At 39.4% G+C, this 26,106-nt stretch overlaps 2 protein-coding genes across 2 annotated transcripts in view; one reads left to right on the top strand and one right to left on the bottom strand.

Moving 5' to 3' along the window:
* Nucleotides 1-25,181, bottom strand: part of LOC124116009 (neuroglian-like) — a 225,160-nt gene extending 199,979 nt beyond the window's left edge. Inside the window, exon 1 of the mRNA XM_046477202.2 lies at nt 24,945-25,181. The gene's annotated coding sequence lies outside the window, so the exon portion shown is untranslated. The remainder of the gene's footprint in view (nt 1-24,944) is intronic.
* Nucleotides 1,241-12,172, top strand: LOC124116016 (keratin-associated protein 16-1-like). The gene is made up of 6 exons (XM_048387190.1): nt 1,241-1,267; nt 3,332-3,941; nt 4,032-4,437; nt 4,528-4,991; nt 9,729-9,790; nt 12,059-12,172. Exons 1-6 carry the CDS (start codon nt 1,241-1,243, stop codon nt 12,170-12,172), a joined length of 1,683 nt encoding a protein of 560 aa, XP_048243147.1.
* Nucleotides 25,182-26,106: the final 925 nt, after the last annotated feature.

Below are 26,106 nucleotides of genomic sequence, written 5' to 3'. Positions count from 1 at the left end.
TCCTTATATCCACCATCATCCTTATATTCACCATCATCCTTATGTCCACCATCATCCTTATATCCACCATCATCCTTATATCAACCATCATCCTCATATTCACCACCATCCTCATATTACCACCATCCTTATATTCACCATCATCCTTATGTCCACCATCATCCTTATATTCACCACCATCCTTATATTCACCATCATCCTTATATTCACCATCATCCTTATGTCAACCATCATCCTTATATTCACCACCATCCTCATATTCACATCATCCTTATATTCACCATCATCCCTATATGTCCACCATCATCCTTATATTGACCACCATCCTCATATTCACCACCATTCTTTTATCAACTATCACCTTATATTCACCATCATCCTTATATCCACCATCATCCTTATATTCACCATCATCCTTATATCAACCATCATCATTATATACACCATCATCCTTATATAATACAATATTCACCATCATCCTTATATCCACCATCATCCTTATATTCAATATCATCCTTATATAATACAATATTCACCACCATCCTTATATTCACCATCATCCTTATATCCACCATCATCCTTATATTCACCATCATCCTTATATCCAGCTTCATCCTTATATCCACCATCATCCTTATATTCACCATCATCCTTATATCCAGCTTCATCCTTATATCCACCATCATCCTTATATTCAATATCATCCTTATATAATACAATATTCACCACCATCCTTATATTCACCATCATCCTTATATCCACCATCATCCTCATATCCACCATCATCCTTATATCATTAACTTAACCACACCAATGGCCATCACCTACATTGCACATGTTGGCATGGACATTCAACTCTATTAAGTCACTGAAAGTAGGTAATCCTCAACTCTAATGCTGCTATCACAACACAATAGAACACCACACCAAATATTTGCTAGGTCAGTGCCTGGCCCCAATATATCCCCCAACCCAAGAGGGAAGCAAGTCTTCAGGCCAGTAGGTTCTGTATAAATAAAACCAGCAACCTCTCCAGACAGCTGCACCACCATGGAATGGTACACAAGTGCACATCTTAAATGCCCATCGGCCGGCACCTCCCCAACACTAAACCAACCATCACTGTCGGCATCGAAAGGTCTACCATATCTACCACAGTGTTTTTGCTCTTAAACAATCATCCTTCCGCCAGGGAAGAATCATTTACCATAATCTGCTATCGTCTGCAGGTCAGGCCATAATGACCACTCCTCCAGGTTCTGAGAGCGTAATTCACCAATAGTCATCCATCACGGAGGAAGGAAGTGTATTTCTGAGGTCAGCCGTGTTTCAAGACTTGTCTCCATGTTCTATGTGTATTACCATATCCTTGAGACATACAAAGTGTGTTAGCGACTGCAATTTCCATATATGCCACACACATATCCTGCTACACCTACAGAAGGGACCAGGTTGCCCTGCCAAGAGAATATACGACTTCACACCAAAATGTTTCAAAAAAGAATTAATTATCAAAGATTGATTAGTGACTGATTAGTGATCGATTAATGATCACTTGATGATTTATTAATCAATCACTAATGATTGACCATGAATTAGAACTGAAAAATCATTAATTAAAATCTCTTAAGTTACAACTAGTCATCAATTATACTCAGTACTGGAGGAGTGTTGGGTTTAACACACTCTGGCCAGTGCTTAACATATGCAGTGGAACCCTCAGGTTTGTTTAGAGTCCATTTGCCCACCTACTGGATAATTTTTAAGAAAAACAAAAACATTACAATATGAAATGCTCTGTGTTGTCCATAAATCCGTTTTCTGGAACTTGGCAGTGAACTTCACAAACCAACAATGCAATTGCACACTATCATGCTCAAGTTCCCTGACAGCATCAGTGATTGATGTTGTTTGTTTAGTAGGTCATCATATGGCAGCCAACATCAAAAGGGCGGGTAGCATTTGATCACAGTTGATTATGATCCTGCTTGGAATGATTGATTGACTATTAGCCCTATTTTAGTGAGGAAATAAGTGTCAATTAAGAAATCAAGCTTTTTGTTTTATCTTATGTTTGAGTTGTGCCGGGGATCTAATTCTGATCAGTTTACAAAGTGATTCACATATTCAGAAATTCATTTATCCAGACGATTCCTTGAAACCATCTGGATAGGTGGGGTTCAACTGTATCATGGTGTGTTGTGTACTCCTGCACTCAGCAATATTCCAGCTCTATGACAGTGGCCTGTAAGAATTTAAAGTTGGATCAGATAATATAGTGATCGATATTATGAACAATGAACCACGCCATCAGGGTATGTTTACATGCAATCAACCAAGTCAGCGAGTCAGACCAACCAATCCATTCGGTAAATTCTTATGACAAGCATAGGCTGCTGGGGATCAATTCTCAACTGGAATCCCTGAATCCTGGGATGCAGTTTGTAGATGATATCAAGCACAGCAACAGTTCTTACTGCCAAACATCCTCATCAGGGAGAATCTTGGATTTGACACCATGATCAGTGGTGGTGGAGAAGTTCACATGTTTACTTGTTTACTTTGGTGAAACCCACAGACAGCAGCATGTCAGCAACATATCCTGGCATCACTATGGAGTGAGTGAGTATTGTTTTACATCGCCTTTAACAATATTCCCACAATCTAACAGTGGGGAACACCAGAAAATGGGCTTCATACATTGCACACATGTAGGGAATTCAAACCCACAATCATAGGTTTCTGGCGTGCCCAAGGGACGCAACTCATGCCCGGTGCCCGGTGTCCCCCTGTCTTGTATGACTATGGAACTCTGTATATTGAATTGTGCCGCCCTAAATCCTCCGTATTCCTACCCACAAGGGACATATGCAGTGAATTAAGAACTGGGCAATATACCTTTTTAGTATTGACATTATCAGAATTGTGACCAAAAGCAAAATAACTTTATTATCAAACACAAATTCATTAAAATTAACTCGTAATATGAAAATAATCTTCCCGACATATTGATTGCTTGGTGGTAAATTCTACACAAAATATAATCTATGTTAGTATAAAGAGCTAAGGCCCCTTCCCTTCCCATAATAAAAATCGCATTCATTTGAACCACAACATTCAATGACTGTGAACCAAGATGAAGAAATATGGACGAGGTGGTCTTTATGGCTCAGATCAGTTAAGACTTGGACAGACAAAGATATTTTAATCCTGGGCTGGCTGCATTTGCGTGTCATCATACCCCAGCAGTGTGAACTGAGTGAGTGAATGTTGTGTAGCATGGTAGTCAGTAACATAGAAGTCACCAATTTTACAAGTTATGTAAAAGTAGGCTGTAAAAACCCCAGTCTTGGCCAGTACACCTGTGGTCAGTAAACCTGTGGCCAGTAAACCTGTGGTCAATGAACCTGTGGTCAGTAAACCTGTGGTCAGTGAACCTGTGGTCAATGAACCTGTGGTCAGTGAACCTGTTGTCAGTAAACCTGTGGTCAGTGAGCCTGTGGTAGATAAACCTGTGGTCAGTGAACCTGTGGTCAATGAACCTGTGGCCAGTGAACCTGTGGTAGGTAAACCTGCGGTCAGTAAACCTGTGGTCAGTGAACCTGTGGCCAGTGAACCTGTGGTCAATGAACCTGTGGTCAATGAACCTGTGGTCAGTGAACCTGTGGTCAGTGAGCCTGTGGTAGATAAACCTGTGGTCAGTGAACCTGTGGTCAATGAACCTGTGGCCAGTGAACCTGTGGTAGGTAAACCTGTGGTCAGTGAACCTGTGGTAGGTAAATCTGTGGTCAGTAAACCCGTGGCCAGTAAACCTGTGGCCAGTGAACCTGTGGTCAGTGAACCTGTGGTCAGTGAACCTGTGGTAGGTAAACCTGGGGTCAGTAAACCTGTGGTCAGTAAACCTGTGGTCAGTGAACCTGTGGTCAGTAAACCTGTGGCCAGTGAACCTGTGGTCAGTTAACCTGCGGTCAGTAAATCTGTGGTCAGTAAACCTGTGGTCAGTGAACCTGTGGTCAGTGAACCTGTGGTAGGTAAACCTGTGGTCAGTAAACCTGTGGTCAGTAAACCTGTGGTCAGTGAACCTGTGGTAGGTAAACCTGCGGTCAGTAAACCTGTGGTCAGTAAACCTGTGGTCAGTAAACCTGTGGTCAGTGAACCTGTGGTCAGTGAACCTGAGGCCAGTAAACCTGTGGTCAGTAAACCTGTGGTAGGTAAACCTGTGGTCAGTAAACCTGTGGTCAATGAACCTGTGGTCAGTAAACCTGTGGTCAGTGAACCCGTGGCCAGTAAACCTGTGGCCAGTAAACCCGTGGCCAGTGAACCTGTGGTCAGTAAACCTGTGGTCAATGAACCTGTGGTCAGTGAACCTGTGGCCAGTGAACCTGTGGTCTGTAAACCTGTGGTCAGTAAACCTGTGGTCAGTAAATCTGTGGTCAGGTAACCTGTGGTAAGTAAACCTGTGGTCAGTGAACCTGTGGTCTGTAAACCTGTGGCCAGTGAACTTAGTGTCAGTAAATCTGTGGTCAGTAAACCTGTGGCCAGTAAACCTGTGGCAAGTAAACCCGTGGTCAGTAAACCTGTGGTCAGTAAATCTGTGGTCAGTAAACCTGTGGTCAGTAAACCTGTGGTCAGTAAATCTGTAGTCAGTAAACCCATGGCCAGTAAACCTGTGGTCAGTAAACCTGTGGTCAGTGAACCTGTGGTCAGTGAACCTGTGGTCAGTAAACCTGTGGTCAGTGAACCTGTGGTCAGTGAGCCTGTGGTAGGTAAACCTGTGGTCAGTAAACCTGTGGTCAGTGAACCTGTGGTCAGTAAACCTGTGGCCAGTGAACCTGTGGTCAGTGAACCTGTGGTCAGTAAACCTGTGGTCAGTGAACCTGTGGTCAGTAAACCTGTGGTCAGTGAACCTGTGGCCAGTAAACCTGCCAGTCAGCCTGTGGTCAGTAAACCTGTGGCAAGTAAACCTGTGGCAAGCAAACCTGTGGCCTGTGGTCAGTAAATCTGTGGCCAGTAAACCTGTGGTTGATTGCATGAGCTGCCATCAACACTTTGGAGGAACAATGACAGCCAATTCACACATTGTAGCCACCAGATTCTCAATGTGTGTTTGTTTGTTGTTTAACACCACATTCAGCAATGTTCAAGCTATTAAGTGATGGTGACTTGTAAATACTTGAGTCTGAACCAGACAAACCAGTGACTGACATTGTGAGCAATGATCGATGCTGTCGGGGGAACGATGACACACAATCCACGTCACCGAGCCTCACCATGGATCTACTTGGTTGCCTCTTCCAACCGACACAGGGGACCTAGTCTAACCTGGAGTCCCCAAGGTGCCTGATCCTTAGACACACACAGATCAACATGTAGAGGATTATTCTGCCCTGGAATACTAGTTTGGGTCATGGCTATGAATATATGGTCAGTTTCTGAAATACTCTCCAGTGAGACACTTCTACATCAGGGATGTGGTACATATGATAGATGTTGACAAACAAACAATGGTTCAGTTCCTTCATTCCACCAAATGTGCAAAGCCAACTGGCATCCCCAAAATGCTTTTGAATTACTCTTGATCCCGATTCATGAAGTAATATAAGCACTTCAGCTTTGTAAAAGTATAGGAATTAGCAGGTCTAAGCACTAAACTCACTTTGTGGAATATGATCCAGAAGTCCATTAAGCTAATAATAATTATCATAATAATAATTTGTAGAGCATCTGTATCCAGATAGTGACAATTACTCAAAGGTGAGTGAGTGAGTATGGTTTTACGCCACTTTTAGCAATATTCCAGCAATATCACGGCGGGGGACACCAGAAATGGGCTTCACACATTGTACCCATGGCGGGAATCGAACCCGGGTCTTCGGCATGACGAGTGATAGCTTTAACCACTAGGCTACCCGACCGCCCTTACTCAAAGGTGAAGGGAAAAAACAGCTCTGACTTGTGCTTTAGTGGTATGCATGTCTGAAGAAGTGAATGTTTAACTGAGACTTAAAGGAAGGCAGTTCTCTAACCTAACCTATAAGCTACAAGATCAGGCCAACCATAAGCCCAAGGACAGTCATGGCTGGCAAACAGCTAGGAATGCAAGGATAATGTGCTCATGGTTTAAAGAAATGGGTATCTTTCAGTGACCAACAATGTACATTACATCTTTGCCTGTGACAACATTTCGTGGAGCGACGGTGGCCTTTGCCAGGATGAACATATCTCTAGAGTACCATATGTCATCTTCCTGAGGCAAGGGAGTTACCTGACTTTAAAAGTCCAGTTTCCACCCTTGCCGAAATAAGCTGGAATTTCTTGGCTTGATCATAGCATCACCAGTGGTTATGTCCCTTCTATGCCCTCGCTACTGACTAATCAGATTCCACCTCTCATATCACTTACATTTGCTTCAAACAAATCGACAATAAAGATCTTTATTGTAATAAAACAGGTTTTATCTTGGGAAATGCTTCACATCACCTGAGCACCTTGAAAAAACATGAAAACATTTGGACATATCTGTCAAACCTGAGTTGACGGTACATATGTTCTGCAAATCCTACAATTGAATTAATTTGGCACGGCAGTTGCCATGTTGTTTATGAACTGGATGTTGATTTTGCTACAGGATTTTGATTGGACTATGCAAAGACTCATTAGTCCAGCCAAATTGTAACTCCGTAATTCCAGCCTAGTTCGGCAAGGGTGGTAACTGGACTCTTGAAGTCGGTTAACTCCCTTGGCTCAGGAAGATGACCATATGCGGCATATTTCAGTCATCAAGTGACCATGGCAAATTTGTTGAAGGCCTATTTCAAACCAGCTCTCATGCCCCAGTCAGAAATAACCAACACTATCATTAGCTTGGCAATTAGAAATAGGAAAACAAATGCAGGTTGCAAGAAACGTAGCATCAATGCTTTCTATAATACTTCTTCCCGGCAGTTCTCGTACTTCTCCTACTATGGTCGGAAGCGGCTGAGTTGGCTAATGATCCTCCTCTCAACAAGATCCTAGAAAATCTTCAGGCAATATCAGCAGGTTGGTACATACACAGCATGGAGGTTGTGAGGATCAATACCGCGAAACTTTATCTTTTTAAATGCTCGGCACTATGTTTGATGTATCCCCACATAACCATTGATGTAATCGGGTGATAAAAAGGACATGGTTGAAATCCAAGTCCTCATTACCTAAAACTCATGTCAGTGATAAATTGGGCAGTTTTTGACGAGAAAAAGGTGTTGAAGATATCAATAACATTGATCGTGTACTCAAAGTGAAAAGGAATTTGAAGTACCATTTATAAAAATCATATTGGCTTTGTTGACATATGTCATATCAATATTGCGATGCTCAGCATGTCACTTTGACCTGGTGACACTGACACAATTAGTGTATTGAACTCTGACACATATATATAGATGAAAATAAATAAATGCAACAAAACATTTTCCAAAATCAGAAGAAATCTCTGTTAAAAGTCCCTTGTTATGATTCTAATTATATCATATTTTACAAGGTGAAGCGACCGCCTCCGTGGTCTAGTGGTAGAGCGTCCGCCCGGAGAGCAGAAGGTCTGGCGTTTGATACCCGGCAGCGTCATACCAAAAGACATTAAAAAATGGTACTTGTTGCTACCCCGTCTGGTGCTCAGCATTAAGGGGCTAAAACAAGGACTGGTCAGTATACTGTTGTCTGAGTGGGGTATTCATGTTAAACTGCGGCATGGTATCTCAGTGAGCTAGCAGTATAAATCGGCAATCAGTGCGGACTTATAAGTACAAGCAGCCACACACACACACACACACACACACACACACGTACATGCACGTCGCTATATAAGTGCAATAATATTGGACACGACATTAAACCCAATTTCGACTCACCAGGTGATGCCTTCGTTGTTAGAGCATGTCCATGTTCTACATCTCTGTGAAGAACTAGCACACATAGAACATGTTCTACTTTTTTTAACACCTGGTATCCAACTTGTCCAAACTTAAATTACTATTTTACTATGAATAATATATTCTTATATCGGTTATTTTAATTGCAGGTTTACTATATATCTTCATAATAATGATAACCATTACCTGGGTTATGCAGAGGCACTTTTATGTACTTTCAGATACTGTTTTTTGCATGGAACAATTTAACAAATCACTGTTTAGGTTTCGCATGATCTCTCTATTTCCATGGCAGAAACAATATGTTAACATTAAACGGTCAAACTACAACAAATATTACTTTTAACGAGTCAAAGTATGGCAGTTTTGATATATGTTTCCATTTTCTGTCAACTTAGGTTTGTTTCAAGGTGTCAATAGGGGTAATTGGATCGTGGTTGCTGTAAATAACGGTGAGTTGGTAAAGCAGACTTTATGGAATGGAGCAAACAGAACCTGTAGGTACCGAGTGGACACTAAAAATTAATGTAAATATTACTGAATGAAAGTTTGATCAAAATTAATAAAATAGATTACGTAGATTACAAACATGAGTCCAGATATACAATTAAACACTTTTTATTACTGATGATGTGATGACAGGATTAACTTGCGCAATTCAATACAGATTTGTTGATATTCCGATTTCCGATGACAGATCATGACAAGACGTAGGGTTGGGGTTCTGGCTTATTTACCGCACATAAACTTTTGATACAGATTTCAAGAACCAAGTTAATACCTCGGCTTACCTTTGAGATCGGCTTATGTACGGTCATATACGGCATTTACCACAGAAATGACAAGCATGCATTTAATGAGTAAGTCAGATGGTGGACTGTTGCTTCCTTGAACAGGATTTCCAGAATATCACTGCATGTCAATTTAATGTGATCAAGATGGACATGACCCGTGAAGATCGGTTGTAGAATAGGTCTTCAGCAACCCATGCTTGCTGTAAAAGGTGACTATGCTTGTAGTAAGAGGCGACTAACAGGATCGGGTGGTCAGACTCGCTGACTTGGTTGATACATGTCATTGATCCCAAAAACATGGATCGATGCTCATGATATCAATCACTGGATTGTCTGGTCCAGACTCGATTATTTACAGACTGACGTCATATAGCTGGAATATTGCTGAGTGCGGCGTTAAACAACAAACCAACGAGATAGACATAATCAACTCCACAAAATTGCAATCACTGTTGGACAATCATGAAAACTCAACAATCTAAGAAATCTGGACACTGACCTAGACTTTGTTAAAATTTTGTGTTGGGACAATACCTTATCTTGGGACAATATCAACTGACTCTCTGCTCTGAACTAACAATACCAGTATTAATCGGCTCCAGAGTTACAACATGAATACACTCTGGGCAGAGAATCTGTCATCTCTAAAAGCTTGCATGTTATTTCTAATTACTTCAGAAACCTTATCTGAAGGACAATTACAGAAAAGATGCTCTTCACACATGAGAGGTGGCGCTACCTGTAGAGGACTTGTACAGTAAATGTGAAGATCTTGTGTTATCACTCTCATAGTGATTCATGCGCCATTCGATTCGTTTTTTACACTCTTGTACGTGACAGAAACAATATTTTGAAACTCATTACATCATAACTAAATATGGTACATGAAACTATATAGTTTTGATTAAGTGAAATATTCATTGACTTTGTTGACAGACAAGCAGTTTCTTTTAATGTTATGAGCTTAAATTAAATGTCAAAATCACACTCAGTGCAATCTCATTAACATTTTTGACTCTGGTAGGAGTCCACTCCGCCGAAGGTCTGACGACACCTTCATTAAAGGTCATGTCAGGTCAAACCAAAGTAAATTTTAACTGCCCAATCATAATGAAGGATGGGTGGTTTCTTCAGCTAACCTGCTATACGCTTTCTAAAACAATTTGGCTTCATTTGTCAAACATCTTGATTTGGAAAAAATTGAAAATGCCACAGAAAACAAAAATCCCTTTGACAGTACATCCATCTGGGTGTAGATGTCATAGCACTCAGAAAATCCTGGATGTGTAACACATCTACAAAATAAACGTGCAGCTTTAAGTTTTTGCATTCCGAACTGCCCAATTATGATTGTTTTCAATATGCAAAAATCAAATATGCTTGTCTGAATACTTATTGCTCACTTGTACCAAGAAGTTAGAAGCCTAGACACTGATTAGAATCTTCACCTGATGGGACCTTCTATGTGAGTTCTTCATACAGAGAGATTGCTTCATGGGATTGAACTCAGTGTGGAGTTTACACACAATAACACAATGACATATCATTGGCTAAGAGTTGGGACAATCCAATTACCATATTTTCTTGAGTATAGTGCGCACCCATGTATAATGCGCACCCCCCTCTAGCGGGTTCAATATTTTGGAAAAAAAGAAATTTGAATATTATGCGCAGAAAAAAATTACACCGTACCCTTTCAGCAAAGTCCGGCAAACGAACGGGTGATGAGAAACTTCGTCAGTAGAAATTCGAAATTTGAGATAAAAAATCACCAGACATGTTGATTTACCGTTTAAATTGTATTTTTTGTTCAGTTAGGCATTGTTTTATATCCAGGGATTAAGATTTCCAAAATGGTAGTGCTGAGCCATGACTGTGAAATATGCATACATTTTTACTAAAAGCTTAGGCAAGTCTAGATCAAACCAAACCAAGTCTAGTTTTATTGATTTCACACGAAAGAAGAAAGGTTCTTTTGAAAAAACAAATTACAATAATATTAAAGAAATGTTTTCATAGACTTAGTGTTAGTGTACTGAAATGGTTGCTTCAGCCAAGTCAACACAAAAATGATATCTACCCCCAAAATGTCCCATATTTGTTGTCTAGGGACAAGTTCCACACAGCAATCTTAGCAGCTCATTATTCTATGATAGAGTATGGGTGTCGAGATCATCAAGAGCCAGTATCTTTGTAGCACAGGACCCTCCCATTACCCAAATTCACAACCATACATAAATACATTTGTTGGGACAGAAATTCCCACAGGAATCCAATGACTTTCTCCTTGTCTTGGCCACATTCTGGCACTCTGAAATTCTGTTGGAATCCTATATATCAACTTCATATATTCCAGTGTTTATAAAGAATGTGTCAAAAGTGTGAGAATACAAATATGCAATATATCTTTTTGCAAATACAACCGACTGACAGTATTGCAGATTACACTTTGAAAAATGGAGGAATAATCAGACAAAGTGGCCTTTAAAGATGGCAGCCATAACTAAACTAACATTCATCACACAGATTGTCTTGCTGAGATAAGTAAAAGAACATTTCAGCTTCAAAGAGTGAGTGAGGAGTTGGGTTTAACGCTGCTTTGAATATATTCCAGTTATATCACGATGTGTCAGGTTTAATGTGCGATGAAAGCCTGAAGTGATGCAGGTCTCAAATGTTTATCACTTTGGTGAAACCTACATTAGTTTCATGGAGGAAAGGTAGAAAATAGAGAAGATGAATAGACGAACAGAAAATTCATTTGACACAAAAGTTCGGACAATGACAATAAATATTATCCTCTTGTGTCCAGACACGACCAGGTGAGCTAACAATCCAGCAATGATTAATATTTGCCTTGACGCCAACTTGAAATATTTAATTATGTTATGATTTACATAAAATGTAGAATACCCTACAGTAAAAGGTTCACCATGGATAGAAAAATATTTTTTCAAAGATTATCATTGATTTTAAGTTCGCAACTTAATGGAATAAAGTGTGAGTAAAGAGAGTATTTGCCTAGCCCATTGTCAAGGCAGAGGAAATCAATAATCTGAGTTGGGGACATCAGGAGATGCTAGGATTCCTCTATGTAAATTAAGGTGCAAATGAAATACTTCCCGATTACTCAGAGTGTGTTGAAAACAGTAAATGTCTCACTCTGGTCATTGCTGGGAGACTTGCTTGTGTTCACCATTGTAGGTTAATGATTTTATATTGTACAATGTCAACTGTGCCATTTCGTATTGTCGAAACTGATATATTACAACAATGATTGAAAATGTTGTACTGCCTCACTTAGGTATATAACTTTGAAGATTTTTGATACTACTTTTGCCATTTCGTATGCAGAAGAACCCTTTTATCTTGGACCGATGGGACCTGGTGGGACCTGATGTGACCTGGTGGGGTCTGGTGGGACCTGATGGGACCTGGTGGGACTGGAAGGGACCTGGTGGGACCTAGAGGGACCTAGTGGGACCTGGTGGGACCTGGTGGGACCTGGTGGGACCTGGTGGGACCTGGTGGGACCTGGTGGGACCTGGTGGGACCTAGAGGGACCTGGTGGGACCTAGTGGGACCTAGTGGGACCTGGTGGGACCTGGTGGGACCTAGTGGGACCTGGTGGGACCTGGTGGGACCTGGTGGGACCTGGTGGGACCTGGTAGGACCTGGTGGGACCTAGAGGGACCTGGTGGGACCTAGAGGGACCTGGTGGGACCTGGTGGGACCTGGTGGGACCAGGTGGGACCTGGTGGGCCGGGTTGGGTCTGGTGGGACCGGGTGGGACCTGGTGGGATCCGTACATTACAAATATTGAGGCATGAATATTTAGACAGATCAAGTAACAGTATTATACATTTGTGGCAATACGATTGCATAAATGAGAAATTAAGAACATAACATGTGTACCCGGATACAGATACAGATACAATTCAGGTTTATGTATGGAAATAGTTCTTGGAACAGTTATGCAGGACAAAATGCCGGGCTGGCTATCGAATGCTGGTTGACATCGCCAGTGGAAGCTGAAAGTGAAACAACTGTAAAAAAACGTGAGATCTTCTATCCCATGTATAAGATGACCCCCTTCTGAACAACCTCATTCTAGGGAAACAAACCTCGCCTTATACACAGCGATATACGGTATGTGATGATATATTGAAATATATTTCACAGCAATGAGACCTGTGAAGATCCGGGGTACAATAGGTCTTCAGCAACCCATTTTTGCCCTAAAAGGCAACTATGCTTGTCGTAAGAGGCGACTAACAGGATTGGGTGGTCAGGCTCGCTGACTTGCTGAATGCTCATGCTATCAATCACTGGATTGTCTGGTACAGACTCGATTATTTACAGACTGCTGTCATATAGCTGAAATATTGCTGAGTGCAGCGTAAAACAACAAACCAACATTGTGCAGGTGAGCTACAACCAACCACAGCAATGAACAATTACAATTGTAACAAATTATGTACAGTGTAGTTACACTAAGATTGACAAAATGTGTACATCTACATGTACTTTATTAGTCATATCAGCAATAAAAAATCAACAACAGCTGAATCAATGGCACAACATCTTGGTGGCACATGGTCACAAAATTCCTCACAATATATTGCAATAGTATGAAAATGTTTGTCCAAATTCGTTTTTATTTCATCCACTTGACAAAAACAACAAAGTGCCACTCTCGCCTCAAACTGGTCAATTAACTGCTTGGATATTTTTAGCAGCATCACACGGCTTTGATTCCCATAATCCAACTTTGATTTGCACTTTATTATGTGAACAGGAAGTGTCGCCATGTTTTCAGTCATGTCTCCTCCTGATGTTTTATTTGTCAATAAAGACAATCATAAATATTGGATTAAAAGGTAAATACATAATTGCTTGATCAATTGGTTCTAATTGTACTTTTACAGTGATGTTAAATATGTAAGGAAATATACTAGATGTACATATAACTAGAAGAAGTTTTGTTTGTTTGTTGTTTAACTACGCACTCAGCAATATTCCAGCTATATGATGACACTCTGTAAATAATTGAGTGTGGATCAGACAATCCAGTGATTGACATCATGAGCATCAATCCACGCAATTGGGATACAATGACATGCATCAACCAAGTCAGCGAGCCTGTGCACACCAGTATGTGAGATGCCTATTTTGTGCTTCTCAAAATTGTCCATGTGACAAACACCAACTTTGGGATAAAGGCACAAAATCACTGTTCACTGTAAAATCTGCCAGCACTCTCCAAAGTCTGAAATATTTGTCCACCCGTGAGGATTTCAGTGATAACTCCTCAGCAACCTATGCCTGTTTTAAGAGGCGACTAAATTGATTCGTTGCCAAGTTTGGTGACTTGGTTATCCCAATTGCGCAGATGGATGCTCATCATACAGCTGGAATATTACAAACAAACAAACAAAATTTGTTCACCCCAAACTGGTTAAACTACAGGACAGGGATTACTTCTCTTCAGTTTTAAACTTTAAATGTCATGGGGACCAGGTCATTGCCAAGTCTTTCAATGAATACTTCAGAAAACAGAGAAACTAATTAACTTTCAACCTAGTTTGTTTCACCTCCATCATTCTTTGACAAGGTCACTTCCCGGCTACATGTCAAAGGAGTTATCAGGGGCGCAGATGGCCGGTCGTCTGCCTCAGTTAACTGTGCAGGGTTATGTCCCTTAAGTAAAGACCCATGAAGATCCGGGGTAGAATAGGTCTTCAGCAACCCATGCTTGTCGTAAGAGGTGACTAACAGGATCAGGTGGTCAGGCTCGCTGACTTGGTTGATGCATGTCATCGTACCCCAATTGCGTGGATTCATGCTCATGATGTCAATCACTGGATTGTCTGGTCCAGACTCCATTATTTACAAACCGCTGTCACATAGCTGGAATATTGCTGAGTGTGGCATTAAACAACAAACCAACCAACCCTTAAGTATAATACCAGCAACCATGTCGGCACCATACCTGTGTTTGTGGGTTTTTGCAAGTCGTAAATGTCTAAGACCTGCAGCAAATCAGGAGTGTGTGGGGTGTTCAATTCACTGATTGGACTGCACAATATTACCAGTATACTGGCATACTGCAACACGCTTTCCAAATGATATATATTACAATATCTTCCTGTGCTCTACTATATTGGGTAAAAAGAGTTTTGATATTATTTGTATGGCTTTAACCTAAAATCTACGTAGAGATTCATTCACAAATGATGTTTTCCTTTGAAATTGATTGACCAAACAGCGGAAGTGATTTTTCTCTCACATTGTTATTCCCAGTGTAGATGATAATAAATTATCAAATCTAAAATTCAAAATGTTGTTTTATACATGCAACGAAGAAATAAATATTGTTTAAACTTAAAAAATATCTTACAAAACACATTGACTTTAACTCATTGTTGTCATCATCAATTTGTAAGTTCGAAAGTTGGTGTTGAGAATTGCATGAGGAAATGTGTGAGATTTTTTAAATAATGATTACTGTTCGGGGGTATACCCCGAGGTGTTTTCTGGGGGCTTCCAGAATCTACCCTGGTATACTTTGAAGGGGGGTTATACTTTCAGACTTAACACCGGCAATGGAGTCAGCACCACACTAAAGACGTGGTAATTTCCAACACGTGCATCAAATCATGAGTGTGTGGGATGTGTGTTTGGTTGCATGCATGTGTGCATGCATAGTTCAGTGTATTATACATCCATTCTTGCTCAAACCATCGTTTAGGAAGTGATGTCCCCACCACCCATCTCTCTAATCAGTAAGTTTGCGCAGCTTCTTTGGTTCATCGATATAATTTGATTTGATGGCTATTTTTAGCACATTCAAATGGTGGCATGTGAACCAAGGATATTTATGAAAATAGAATAGAGATATACAGTGAATAAATGAGTGAGTGAGTGAGTGAGTGAGTGGGCGGGTAGGCAAGTAAGCGAGCGAGTGAGTGAGTGATTTGGTGAGTGAGTGAGTGGGCGGGTGGGCAAGTAAGCGAGTGAGTGAGTGAGTGAGTGAGTGAGTGGGCGGGTGGGTGGGTGGGCAAGTGAGCGAGCGAGTGAGTGATTTGGTGAGTGAGTGAGTGGGCAGGTGGGCAAGTAAGCGAGTGAGTGAGTGAGTGAGTGAGTGAGTGAGTGGGCGGGTGGGTGGGTGGGCAAGTGAGCGAGTGAGTGAGTGATTTGGTGAGTGAGTGAGTGGGCGGGTGGGCAAGTAAGCGAGTGAGTGAGTGAGTGAGTGAGTGAGTTGGCGGGTGGGCAAGTGAGCGAGCGAGTGAGTGAGTGATTTGGTGAGTGAGTGAGTGGGCGGGTGGGCAAGTAAGCGAGCGAGTGATTTGGTGAGTGAGTGAGTGAGTTGGTGAGTGAGTGAGTGAGTGAGTGAGTGAGTGAGTGAGCAGGTTTTGAGCGTGTGCATAAGTGCATGTGAGCATGTGATATGAACAATATCAGACAATGAGAATACATTTTTTTAATTCTGTTGCTATCTCATACTATGTGATATATGATATAAAAATATCACCACAAAGTCATTGACTACACCACATTATGCTATTAATTTTTCTTATCATTATAAGGCAGTGTTTTGTAAAACAATAAAAGCGACAAAAAACTTTCCCTCATAACAAATCTCGATAGTCGATAGTACCATTCCGACTACATCATAAGTTTATGAATCAAACACAGATGACACCAGGTGTTCGCGAAAAGGTGGTCGTACCCTGCCCAACAAGTGGCCTCCGCAACAAACACAGGGGAGAGAAACCATGTGCACTAATTACACAACATTCCAACATAAGGAATAAACAGGAGTATGAATGTTTAATGCTTCTACTCCAAACCAAGGCTCTACATTGCGTTTTGATTACATTTCACTGATACCACACAAATCCTTCGTGGATAAGATTTTTTACTTCCATTAAAACCTTTGCCCGGATGCGTCAATAAAAAATATGAGAGACAAATAATCTGATATTTTCTACTGTTCCCATGAATATGAATGACAGCGTAATCTATCAACTTAAAATGCCATATCTCAGGTGAATACAGCTACATGAAATTCAAATGCATGTGGTCACTTAAAATGCTCACAATCCCCAAAGAACACTTTTCATAGCTGATTTTACACCATAATGACAAACATATGACGTTATGCCATGATATTAAAAAAAATTTAAAATACATAACACACATCATATCAAATTTGAAAAGGCATTTGTATGATTAAAACCATTTGATAAATTATTCTGTATTAAAAGTAATTATATTTTAACAAAAAAATTACAAAATGGCATATCTCATTCTTTGCATTGTTTTATGGAAAATAAATATTTTGTTGCATAAAAAAAATTAAGTCCTTCCAGTAAATGTCAGTTTTCTGAGAAAATATCCAAGAAAACCAATGAGCCTATATAACCATCAGCTCTCAAGTAGGGGCTTTTCAGGCTGATTTATTAATGTATAATCTTGTGCTTTACTTACTTACGAGGAATGGGCTGCATGAAATGTCTTTCAGTGTAAATGCATATCCCTCTTAAACAGTTCAGCTGAAGCCTGTGATGTACAATGAAGCAGAACTAGGTCTTCACATCACTGAGCAAGTAGTCTTTAGGCAACCATCCTGTTTCTATAGCTGCTCTGGATTAGACACTGCCTTCTTGAAAACTAACTATGACTTAAAGGGGAGTACTTGTGATAGCTACTCTAAAGACTGGAACTGCTTCCTGAAGCAAGTCTATGCCCTCTATGTGAAGTTATAGTCAGGGTAAATTTAGAAATGGCTGAATTATTGTCGTAAGAGGTGCTGAGTGCAAGACGTAACGGTAAATGGATGCTGGAGACATACTGTAAGTTAAAACTGTGGGAATGTAACAATCACATTATAGACTCTTGAACTGCTTTGAACAGTATTTCAGTTATATCATATCCTGTGAGCCTAATGTGGATGATAGGCAAGAATGAAATAGACCATTTTCCTTTTTTGTGTTTGTTTCTTTGTTGTTTAACGCCGCACTCAGCAATATTCCAGCTATATGGCGGCGGTCTGTAAATAATTGAGTCTGGGCCTGACAATCCAGTGATTGACATCATGAGCATCGATCCATGCAATTAGGATCGATGACATGCATCAACCAAGTCAGCGATCCTGTTAGTCACTTCTTACGACAAGCATAGTTGCCTTTTACGGCAAGCATGGGTTGCTGAAGACCTATTGTACCCAGGACCTTCACGGGTCCCCTTGAAACAACAAGCATTTAGCACTAACAAACAAAGGACTGCAAGAATGGCAAAACTGGTATTTGTACCCATGACCAGTAGATCCTGGTACATATAAGGGACACAACTCTGTACTAAGCATTGCAATGTGTTTAACCTTTGGATTACTGATGGCTACATTCACCATGATAATAATGTTCACCAAAGGGACAAAACGGTTCTGATTGTCTGATATATATATATATATATATATGATCAGGGTGCTGTTGTACAAAACAACATTAGCGCTAAGACTGTCGTAAGTCTATGTTAAGGTATGGGAGTTACGATCACCTTAGCGCTAAGATCGCTTTGTACAATTTTCTAAGGAATACATGTTTCACATAGATCTTTGTTTCACACATATATTCCTTTCATATACATATCTGTGTCTGTGTCTTGCCATATCTAGTCACGAAAGTGCTCATGCAACCTTAGAAATCTTTTAAAATGAATAAAATTGAATGCATGATCAAGTTGGGAGGGATGCAGCTTTGTATTTCAGTTACATCACCACTTGTCAGCTCTTAGAGCAAGAGGTCGGTCCAGTAGCCTAGTGGTTAAAGCATTCACTCGTCACGCCGAAGACCCGGGTTCGATTCCCGACATGGGTACCATGTGTGAAGCCTATTGCTGGTCTCCCCCGCCGTGATATTGCTGGAAGATTGCTAAAAGCGGCGTAAAACCATATTCACTAACTCTATCTTAGAGCAAGAAAGCCCAAAGTGATTCAACATGGATGTTTACAAGCTGGATGAAACCTACGAGCATGAATATGCTGCCAACAAATTTAGAAACATTGTGAGATTGAATCTTGGGCTTCAAAGCTACAGCGAGCAGATCCTGGCAGATATAAGGGACTCAACTCCACCCAGCCAACTGCTTTTTTGTTTGTTTGCTGTTTAACGCTGCACTCAGCAGTATTCCAGCTATATGACGGCGGTCTGTAATTAAGTCCTTTAGGCAAGCATGGGTTGCTGAAGACTTATTCTAACCCAGATCTTCACGGGTGAACACACTTAATTTCCAATGGTTTCTAAATATCAGCTTGTTTGGTCAAATACATGTATTCTGTAACAGCAATATTCTATAACACTGAATACTTACTTCATATAACACTGAAATATCCATCAGTGCCAGGTTATGTGCAGAGAACAGACAAAAGTAGCTGCACACACTATGGCTAGATCTTTAGTCATATCACGGCTTGACTATTGCAACAGTCTCATGAGTAACATCACAAATGATCAACTCCACAGGCTCCAATGTGTACCAAATACAGCAGCACGTATTGTCATGAAGACTTCAAAATGGACTCCAGTAACACCTGATGTCGCTGCTCTGGTTACCAATCAAAGCCAGAATTGAATTCAAAATTCCAACAAATGCTACATGGAAACAGCCCCATTATATCTCACCGAACTACTGCCTAAATACAAGCCTTCCAGATCTCTTCATTCTCAGAATAACCACCTGTTACAAGTCCCAGAAACCCGTCTCAAAACCTTTGGTCAGATCTTTCCAGTTCTGCACTTCCTCACTTTGGAACAAACTACCATCTGATCTTAAGCTGTCGTCATCGCTTTCATCCTTTAAGGCTCATCTGAAAACACACCTTCACAGACAACACTATCAACTCTACTCCCCTTTCATTAGCATTATTTGCTAAAACTATGTAGCGCCATGTGCATTAACTTGGTGAATGGAATCTGGCGCAGTATAAATGGACTTATTGTTATTATTATCATTAAAATGGTGACACTGCTGGTTCATGCAGCAATCTTCTGGCATATCCAGTTTCAGTTGCGCATGCGTAGAATGCAAATTACAAACATAAATAAACATGGGGAGTTTATTCTGAGTGATGAAGATAATAACAAATTTTAACTGCAAATGTCAATTTTGACAAGAGCAAATTTACATCACGTAGTCCACTTTTCGTTCTCATTCAGTACAGAGCACCAATGAATGCCATGTTTAGTGTTGTTCAATCGAATCCACAAGAAATCAGCCGACGCCTGTCTTCTCATTGAGGTAGGCAGGAGCCAAGTCAAAGAATTAAATCAACTTACAAAAATATTTCAGCCTTATCCAACATAAATTGATAGACTTACAGAATAGTTTTATAGTAGTTACATACCGACATATCACCTACAGTAAAGGAATGAGCACAAGTGGATTATATACACTACCGATACTGAATGTCCTTCTTGACAATGGTATACGGATCTATACCAAAACGTCTCCTTTACAGTATTAAAGAAGTTGTTATCCATAAATTGTGCCTACTTAGGTCTGATGCTTTTGATGAAAATATGGATCAGATATCTCGATATTCTTAAAGGGATCACAGTATTGAAATCAACAGTTCTTGGTAATAATAATCTTAAGAGTGCAAAACAAAAAAGGTACATGTATTGGAATTTCTTTCGTCAAATGATTTAAAGTTCTATTTCCGAATGACTTTTCCTCGATAAAATATTTGCGAAGTTATTTTTGCTCTGTCAATGTGACTTGAGGTTTGTATGAAAATATTTCCTTAATGTGCTGGAACAGGGATCAGATGTACACTGCATTAAACAAATCTCGTTGGCATTCAATCAATAAATTTTGCAGAAAAAAATCTAATAGCTTCTTTTTTTTATTTTAAAAGGTAGGTTATGTGTGGGGATTCATTTGAAACAGTATTTAATTTCCTATCAGGTAAACCACATCAAATTTTGTTTTATTTCAAGAAATAGAAGTCTAAAGAAATCAATCGCTGATTTGATTAAGAGGGTCTAGAATCTGTAAGGTTAACTCCCCTGCTCTGGTATGGCCAGATAATGGCATTAAGAGCTGAGACAGTTTCTTATGTCAATGTTTACATATACACTAGCGTGGCATTCAGTGAGCATGTAGTAGACAGCACAACATTGATCCACAACAAGATGGCTACTATTATAATCATTACATTTTGATTGGCAGAACTGGGTTTGCTGAGGGCTTATTTCAAAATTTGGCCACAAAAAATATTTGTGGCGAGATTACCAAATGACACTGTGTAGTGCACCAGGATTGAGATTCCTGTCAATAGTGAAAAGTACGATTAGATTTCATTATTCAGAAGGAAAAAACTTTTTGTAAGCATGAATGGTATTAACTACATTTATATGCCTACACCTAGAATGTAAAGCACCACCTTTTCTGTATTCTCACCCGTGAATATCTGGAGTAGAATAGGTCTTCCGCAAACCCATGCTTGCCGTACAAGGCGACTCTGCTTGTCGTAAGAGGCGTAACAGGATCAGGTGGTCAGGCTCACTGACTTGGTTGATACATGTCATCGTATCCCACCCGTGGATTGATGCTTATGATGTCAGTCACTGGATTGTCTGGTCCAGACTCAATTATGTACAGACTGTCGTTATATAGCTGGAATATTGCTGAGTGCTGTATTAAAGGGCAAGTTCACACGGAAATTAACCTATTTTTCTTGTACTTTTTCCACATTAAAAGTATTAACCTAGAAGTGTCATAGACAAAAATATAAAAATATCACAATTAATTAACATATTTTTCGCATTAAAACGATTTATATTTTTCACATTTACCAAGTGTTCTATTTCCACAACAAAAACACCATGGCTTATGCCTCTTGCAATATGACGTCATTGGTGCCAATTGATAAACATTATGACGTCATCATGCTTTGTTAGAGCCGCTTCACGTGGTGTAGGTCTAGGTGTGTGATTCTAGCGTCTCAGATGCCAGCCAGCATAGTCTTATGCTGAGTCACCACTGCGCCGGAGTGTGTCGTAGGCCATGTTGTTTTACCGCAAACTGGTACTTGATATCTTTTGCGTTGAGAATAGACAGGGACCCAGTTGAATTGGCACCAATTACGTCATAATCTAAGGGGGATAACTCAGGCCTGTTTAGCTCGAAAAACGAAGGCCTCATAACGGCATATCATTTTCACACTATTTTGAGCTTCCTACTTTCACTGTGAAAAAAATGAGTGTATATTTTCAAACACAGATACTAATTAATTCTAAAATTGCGTTTTGTTTAGAAAAAGAAAGAAAGTGATTTTTGCGTGTACACTTCCCCTTTAAACAACAAATAAACAAACAAAACCTATTATCAACAACTGGGTGAGAACACAGTGGTATTGCTACAAGTGCATTACAATTCTTTGCAGACCATTGTGACATGATCGGTGAACAGCAACGGACATCACCAATATCTCTGCCAATGGAACTGGTTAGCTGTACATTTGAAGAATGATTTTGGATGATAAATAGAATCTCATCTCGTGTCTTTTGATATCAAATATAAACTTTTATTGACTAGTATTGATATGTTTGATATCAAAAGACACGAGGGTGAGTGAGTGAGTGAGTGAGTGAGTGAGTGAGTGAGTGAGTGAGTGAGATACCATGCCACAGTTTCAACACTGATACCCCACTCAAACACCGTTTACTACCCCTGAGCCAACCAGTCCTTGTTTTATACCCTTAGTGCTGAGTGCAAGGCTGGGTAACAACAAGTACCATCTCTTAATGTCTTTTGGTATGACGCAGCTGGGCATCAAACCATGGACCTTCCACTCTCCAAGCAGGGGCTGTATCCACTACACCACGGAGGTGGTCTGCAAGAACTGGTGCACATTAAGTGATGCAACTACTGCCATGGAGTAATTAGTAATTAGATAATCAGTTTCCATTTCTGTCTTTAAATATAGGGGTGGTCGGGTAGCCTTGTGGTTAAAGCGTTCGCTCATCATGCCGAAGACTCAGGTTCAATTGCCAACATGGGTACAATGTGTGAAGCCCATTTCTGGTGTCCCCCGTCGTGATATTGCTGGAATATTGCTAAAAGTGGCGTAAAACAATACTCACTCACTCATTTTAGATGGACTCCTCTAGCTGGTCCAGTGCAATGTTGTTGTCAGCAAGGGTACATTTTTGTCTACATTTCTGATGTCCCCTGCCATGATACTCCCTCCCTCACTTTAAATATAAATTACAAAAATAAATGTGTTTTGTCATAAACTTAAAGGACAGGATCTATACAGTAAGTGGTCCTTCACTTTTTTCTGGGTGTATATATGGACTTAATTTAAACAATATACAAGCAAATTACTGTCAGTCTGCGAAATAAAACTCAAAGAACACATCAACTTTGAAAACAAATTTCTGTTGTAAGATAAAGTTTTCTGAATAAGAAATACTTTACTGTATATCTTCAGAGCTAAGCAATTCAATAGACGAAACTTTACAAGAAGTATTGATCGCTGTATAGGGACACTTGCATCTAAGCAGAGCAGAAAGGTGACTTTTTCTCCTATAGAAACAAATATATGGCTGAAAATTAAAAAGCATGAGCTGACTGTAGGGCAATAACCGTCCTCAGACAAACTCCATCAGAGCCACATTTCCCTGGAAACTCATTATGCAGACCAAACTGAAGAGAATGGCTCAAGAATGGTAAACCTTCTGTGTTTTGTGAAGAACAAAAGTGCTGTAATTCCTGATAAAATCAGCATCAGAGACCATTCAAGCGTAAAATCCTTGATAAAAAGTAAACAATAATTTCATCACTGTCCACGATTCAGTAGATTTCAGACAAAAATTGTGCATAATGCGATGTTATGATTTGAAGATTTAATTTTTTCATCCGGAGAAAAAGGGCAAAAGATGTGTGTGCATTGAAGCATAACATGATATGTTCAGCGGGTGATAGAAAGTTGATATCTTTACATTTATCACATTCTCCCCAGCGATATCATTACCGAAGCAAGAAGACTCACAACCACCAGCGCCAATTAAGCCAAACAATTAAAACTGAATTATGCTTGTCTTCCTTTATTATCTTAAAAAGAATTTGGATGACCGACTCAAAAGTATGACAAAGATATCAAGATAACTGCCTTTCATGTGACAGATTTATGTCTTTTGATGAAGCAACAGCCAAGATGCTTGGGTAATTACCGATTTGCTACCCTCAAACTCCTGCGATAAAAGGCAGCATTTTGCAATTCCAGGAATGAAAACGTTCCAGTTCTTGTGGGCCTGGTCACATTTTAGGTTTTACTGCCGTAATTTGGCTTCAAGTACTACACTTTGTGTTCCTAATTAAAACTGATTATAGAATTAGAAATGAATTTAGTAAAAACCTTTGGGGAAGTGCCGCCACATTTTTCTTAAATGCTATAAAAAGTAATCTTCTCCATCTGTCTTTGGGTTCTTCCGACAGATGCATAACTGACTTGGACTACGCAATGAATGATTTGTTTAATTTAAAATTTACAATCCTGATTCCCATAGGATAAAAAGAGTATTGAACAGACACTTGACCAAATAATTAGAACAGAAGTTAGCTATTTCCCCAACAAAAGACAACGATTTTATGGGTGTTATGGCAAAGAAAGGCTGATGATTTCGCAGTGTCACCTTGACCTTGAGAATTTGATTTTGGCAGGTGTGGATATTGATGGGAAATTAACACTATGAAAGCTCAAAACTGGGTCAATTGATAGTATTGTTCTTTGTTAATTACTATCCAGAGCAACTTGAACTTTAATCTTTAACAGAAATACAACAAATCTTTATAATTAATGTTTCTTAAATGCCAAGTCTTGTCATATTATGCAGATAAGATTATACATATGTTAAATCTCTTCACTATAATTAAACACAATGACAATACTGATGACTATATATCAACATCCCCATTGTCTTGACACAGCTGTTACAATACTGTGACTATATTCATCTCTCACCACGTAAAAAATAAATCTATAACAAAAATATTTCTGCACTTTCATATGACACATATGAACAATGGCTGTTTTTTAGAATATATCATTATAATAAAAACACTTGACAGAAATATTCACTGTCAAAAATGACAAGACAAAAATAAACAAACGTGTACACGAATAAAACCTGAATAAAATAAATCAAACTGCATACACTCGCCAGCTTACCATTCTTAAACTTCAGTGCTCTGGATCCATAGCAAGTAAGTCCTTAAGCTTATAGACATCCATTCCCAAGCTTATAGAGTGGGCTAAAGGCTTCTTTTCTGCTCTTTGTCTAACACTAATCGAATGTCAACCTCCTTTTGAAAGCACAATCAACATTACTGTACGCACGTCTTCGAAGGTACGCGACAACTCAATTGACGGCACCTGAGAGGCAGACATGCGCTAGTCGACCGTCTCGTGCCGAGAGAAAGGGCCAAGTTCGCTGAGCCATACCATCCTCATCAGGGGGCTTTTTTTAAATGGATTTTTACCCTGTGCACAGAGTACTTAAAGGGAGATAACTGGCATGAAGTCCTGATAATATTGATAATAAACTGTGCTTGCAGCTAATATAATTCATCTGTATCCCAACAGGATTGGTACTCATTGAATTTTGTTTGCTATTGTTGTCAATAATGATCATAAATTGCATGTTTATTCATGCTGTCTTTTAATAGGTCATATTTCAAATTCAAATCAATACCAGCTTTTCCAATCCGTAGACACTCTATTTTTTATGGATCCAATGCCAGTATTATCTTGACGATTGTAAACCGAATTAAATCAATGTTTTTGTCATGATACCCTCATCAACATATTTAATTATTCATGATTGTTAATCAATACGTATCAATGTTATTGATACCAATTTTCTATTTTCAATATTTATAGAGCCTCAATATATATATATATATATATATATATATATATATATAAAGGTAGCATTGTTTAATAACCCGCTTTAACTAAATATGTCTATATGCCATTCAATGTTTATTCTACCATGAATTTGAAATTTAAGCATTCGGTTCCAAATTCAGTTTTGTGCGGTTAAATCTACAGGTAACCTAGGTCTACACTGAAAACACAGTATGTTTATCTCCTAACTTTAAATACTGTATTCCCAAAAAACATAATACAATAGTTATTTTACATACAATATTCCAAAAACAATCTTTGATATTACCAAGGCAAATCCATTTTGAAAATAAATGCAAATTTATAAAACAATAATGTATATCACATTTGACATTAACCACGATGAAAACATGACTATCTCTAGAATACTCCATTTTTATAGCTTTAATTTTTGAATAATATCATATCACAAAATAATTATTTC

Source organism: Haliotis rufescens, unplaced genomic scaffold (genome assembly GCF_023055435.1).
Source record: "Haliotis rufescens isolate VD_foot unplaced genomic scaffold, xgHalRufe1.0.p SCAF_68, whole genome shotgun sequence".
In the NCBI taxonomy this organism is placed as follows: Eukaryota; Metazoa; Mollusca; class Gastropoda; order Lepetellida; family Haliotidae; genus Haliotis; species Haliotis rufescens.
Note: the sequence above shows the minus strand (reverse complement) of the source record. Positions and strands in the feature narration are given on the sequence as shown.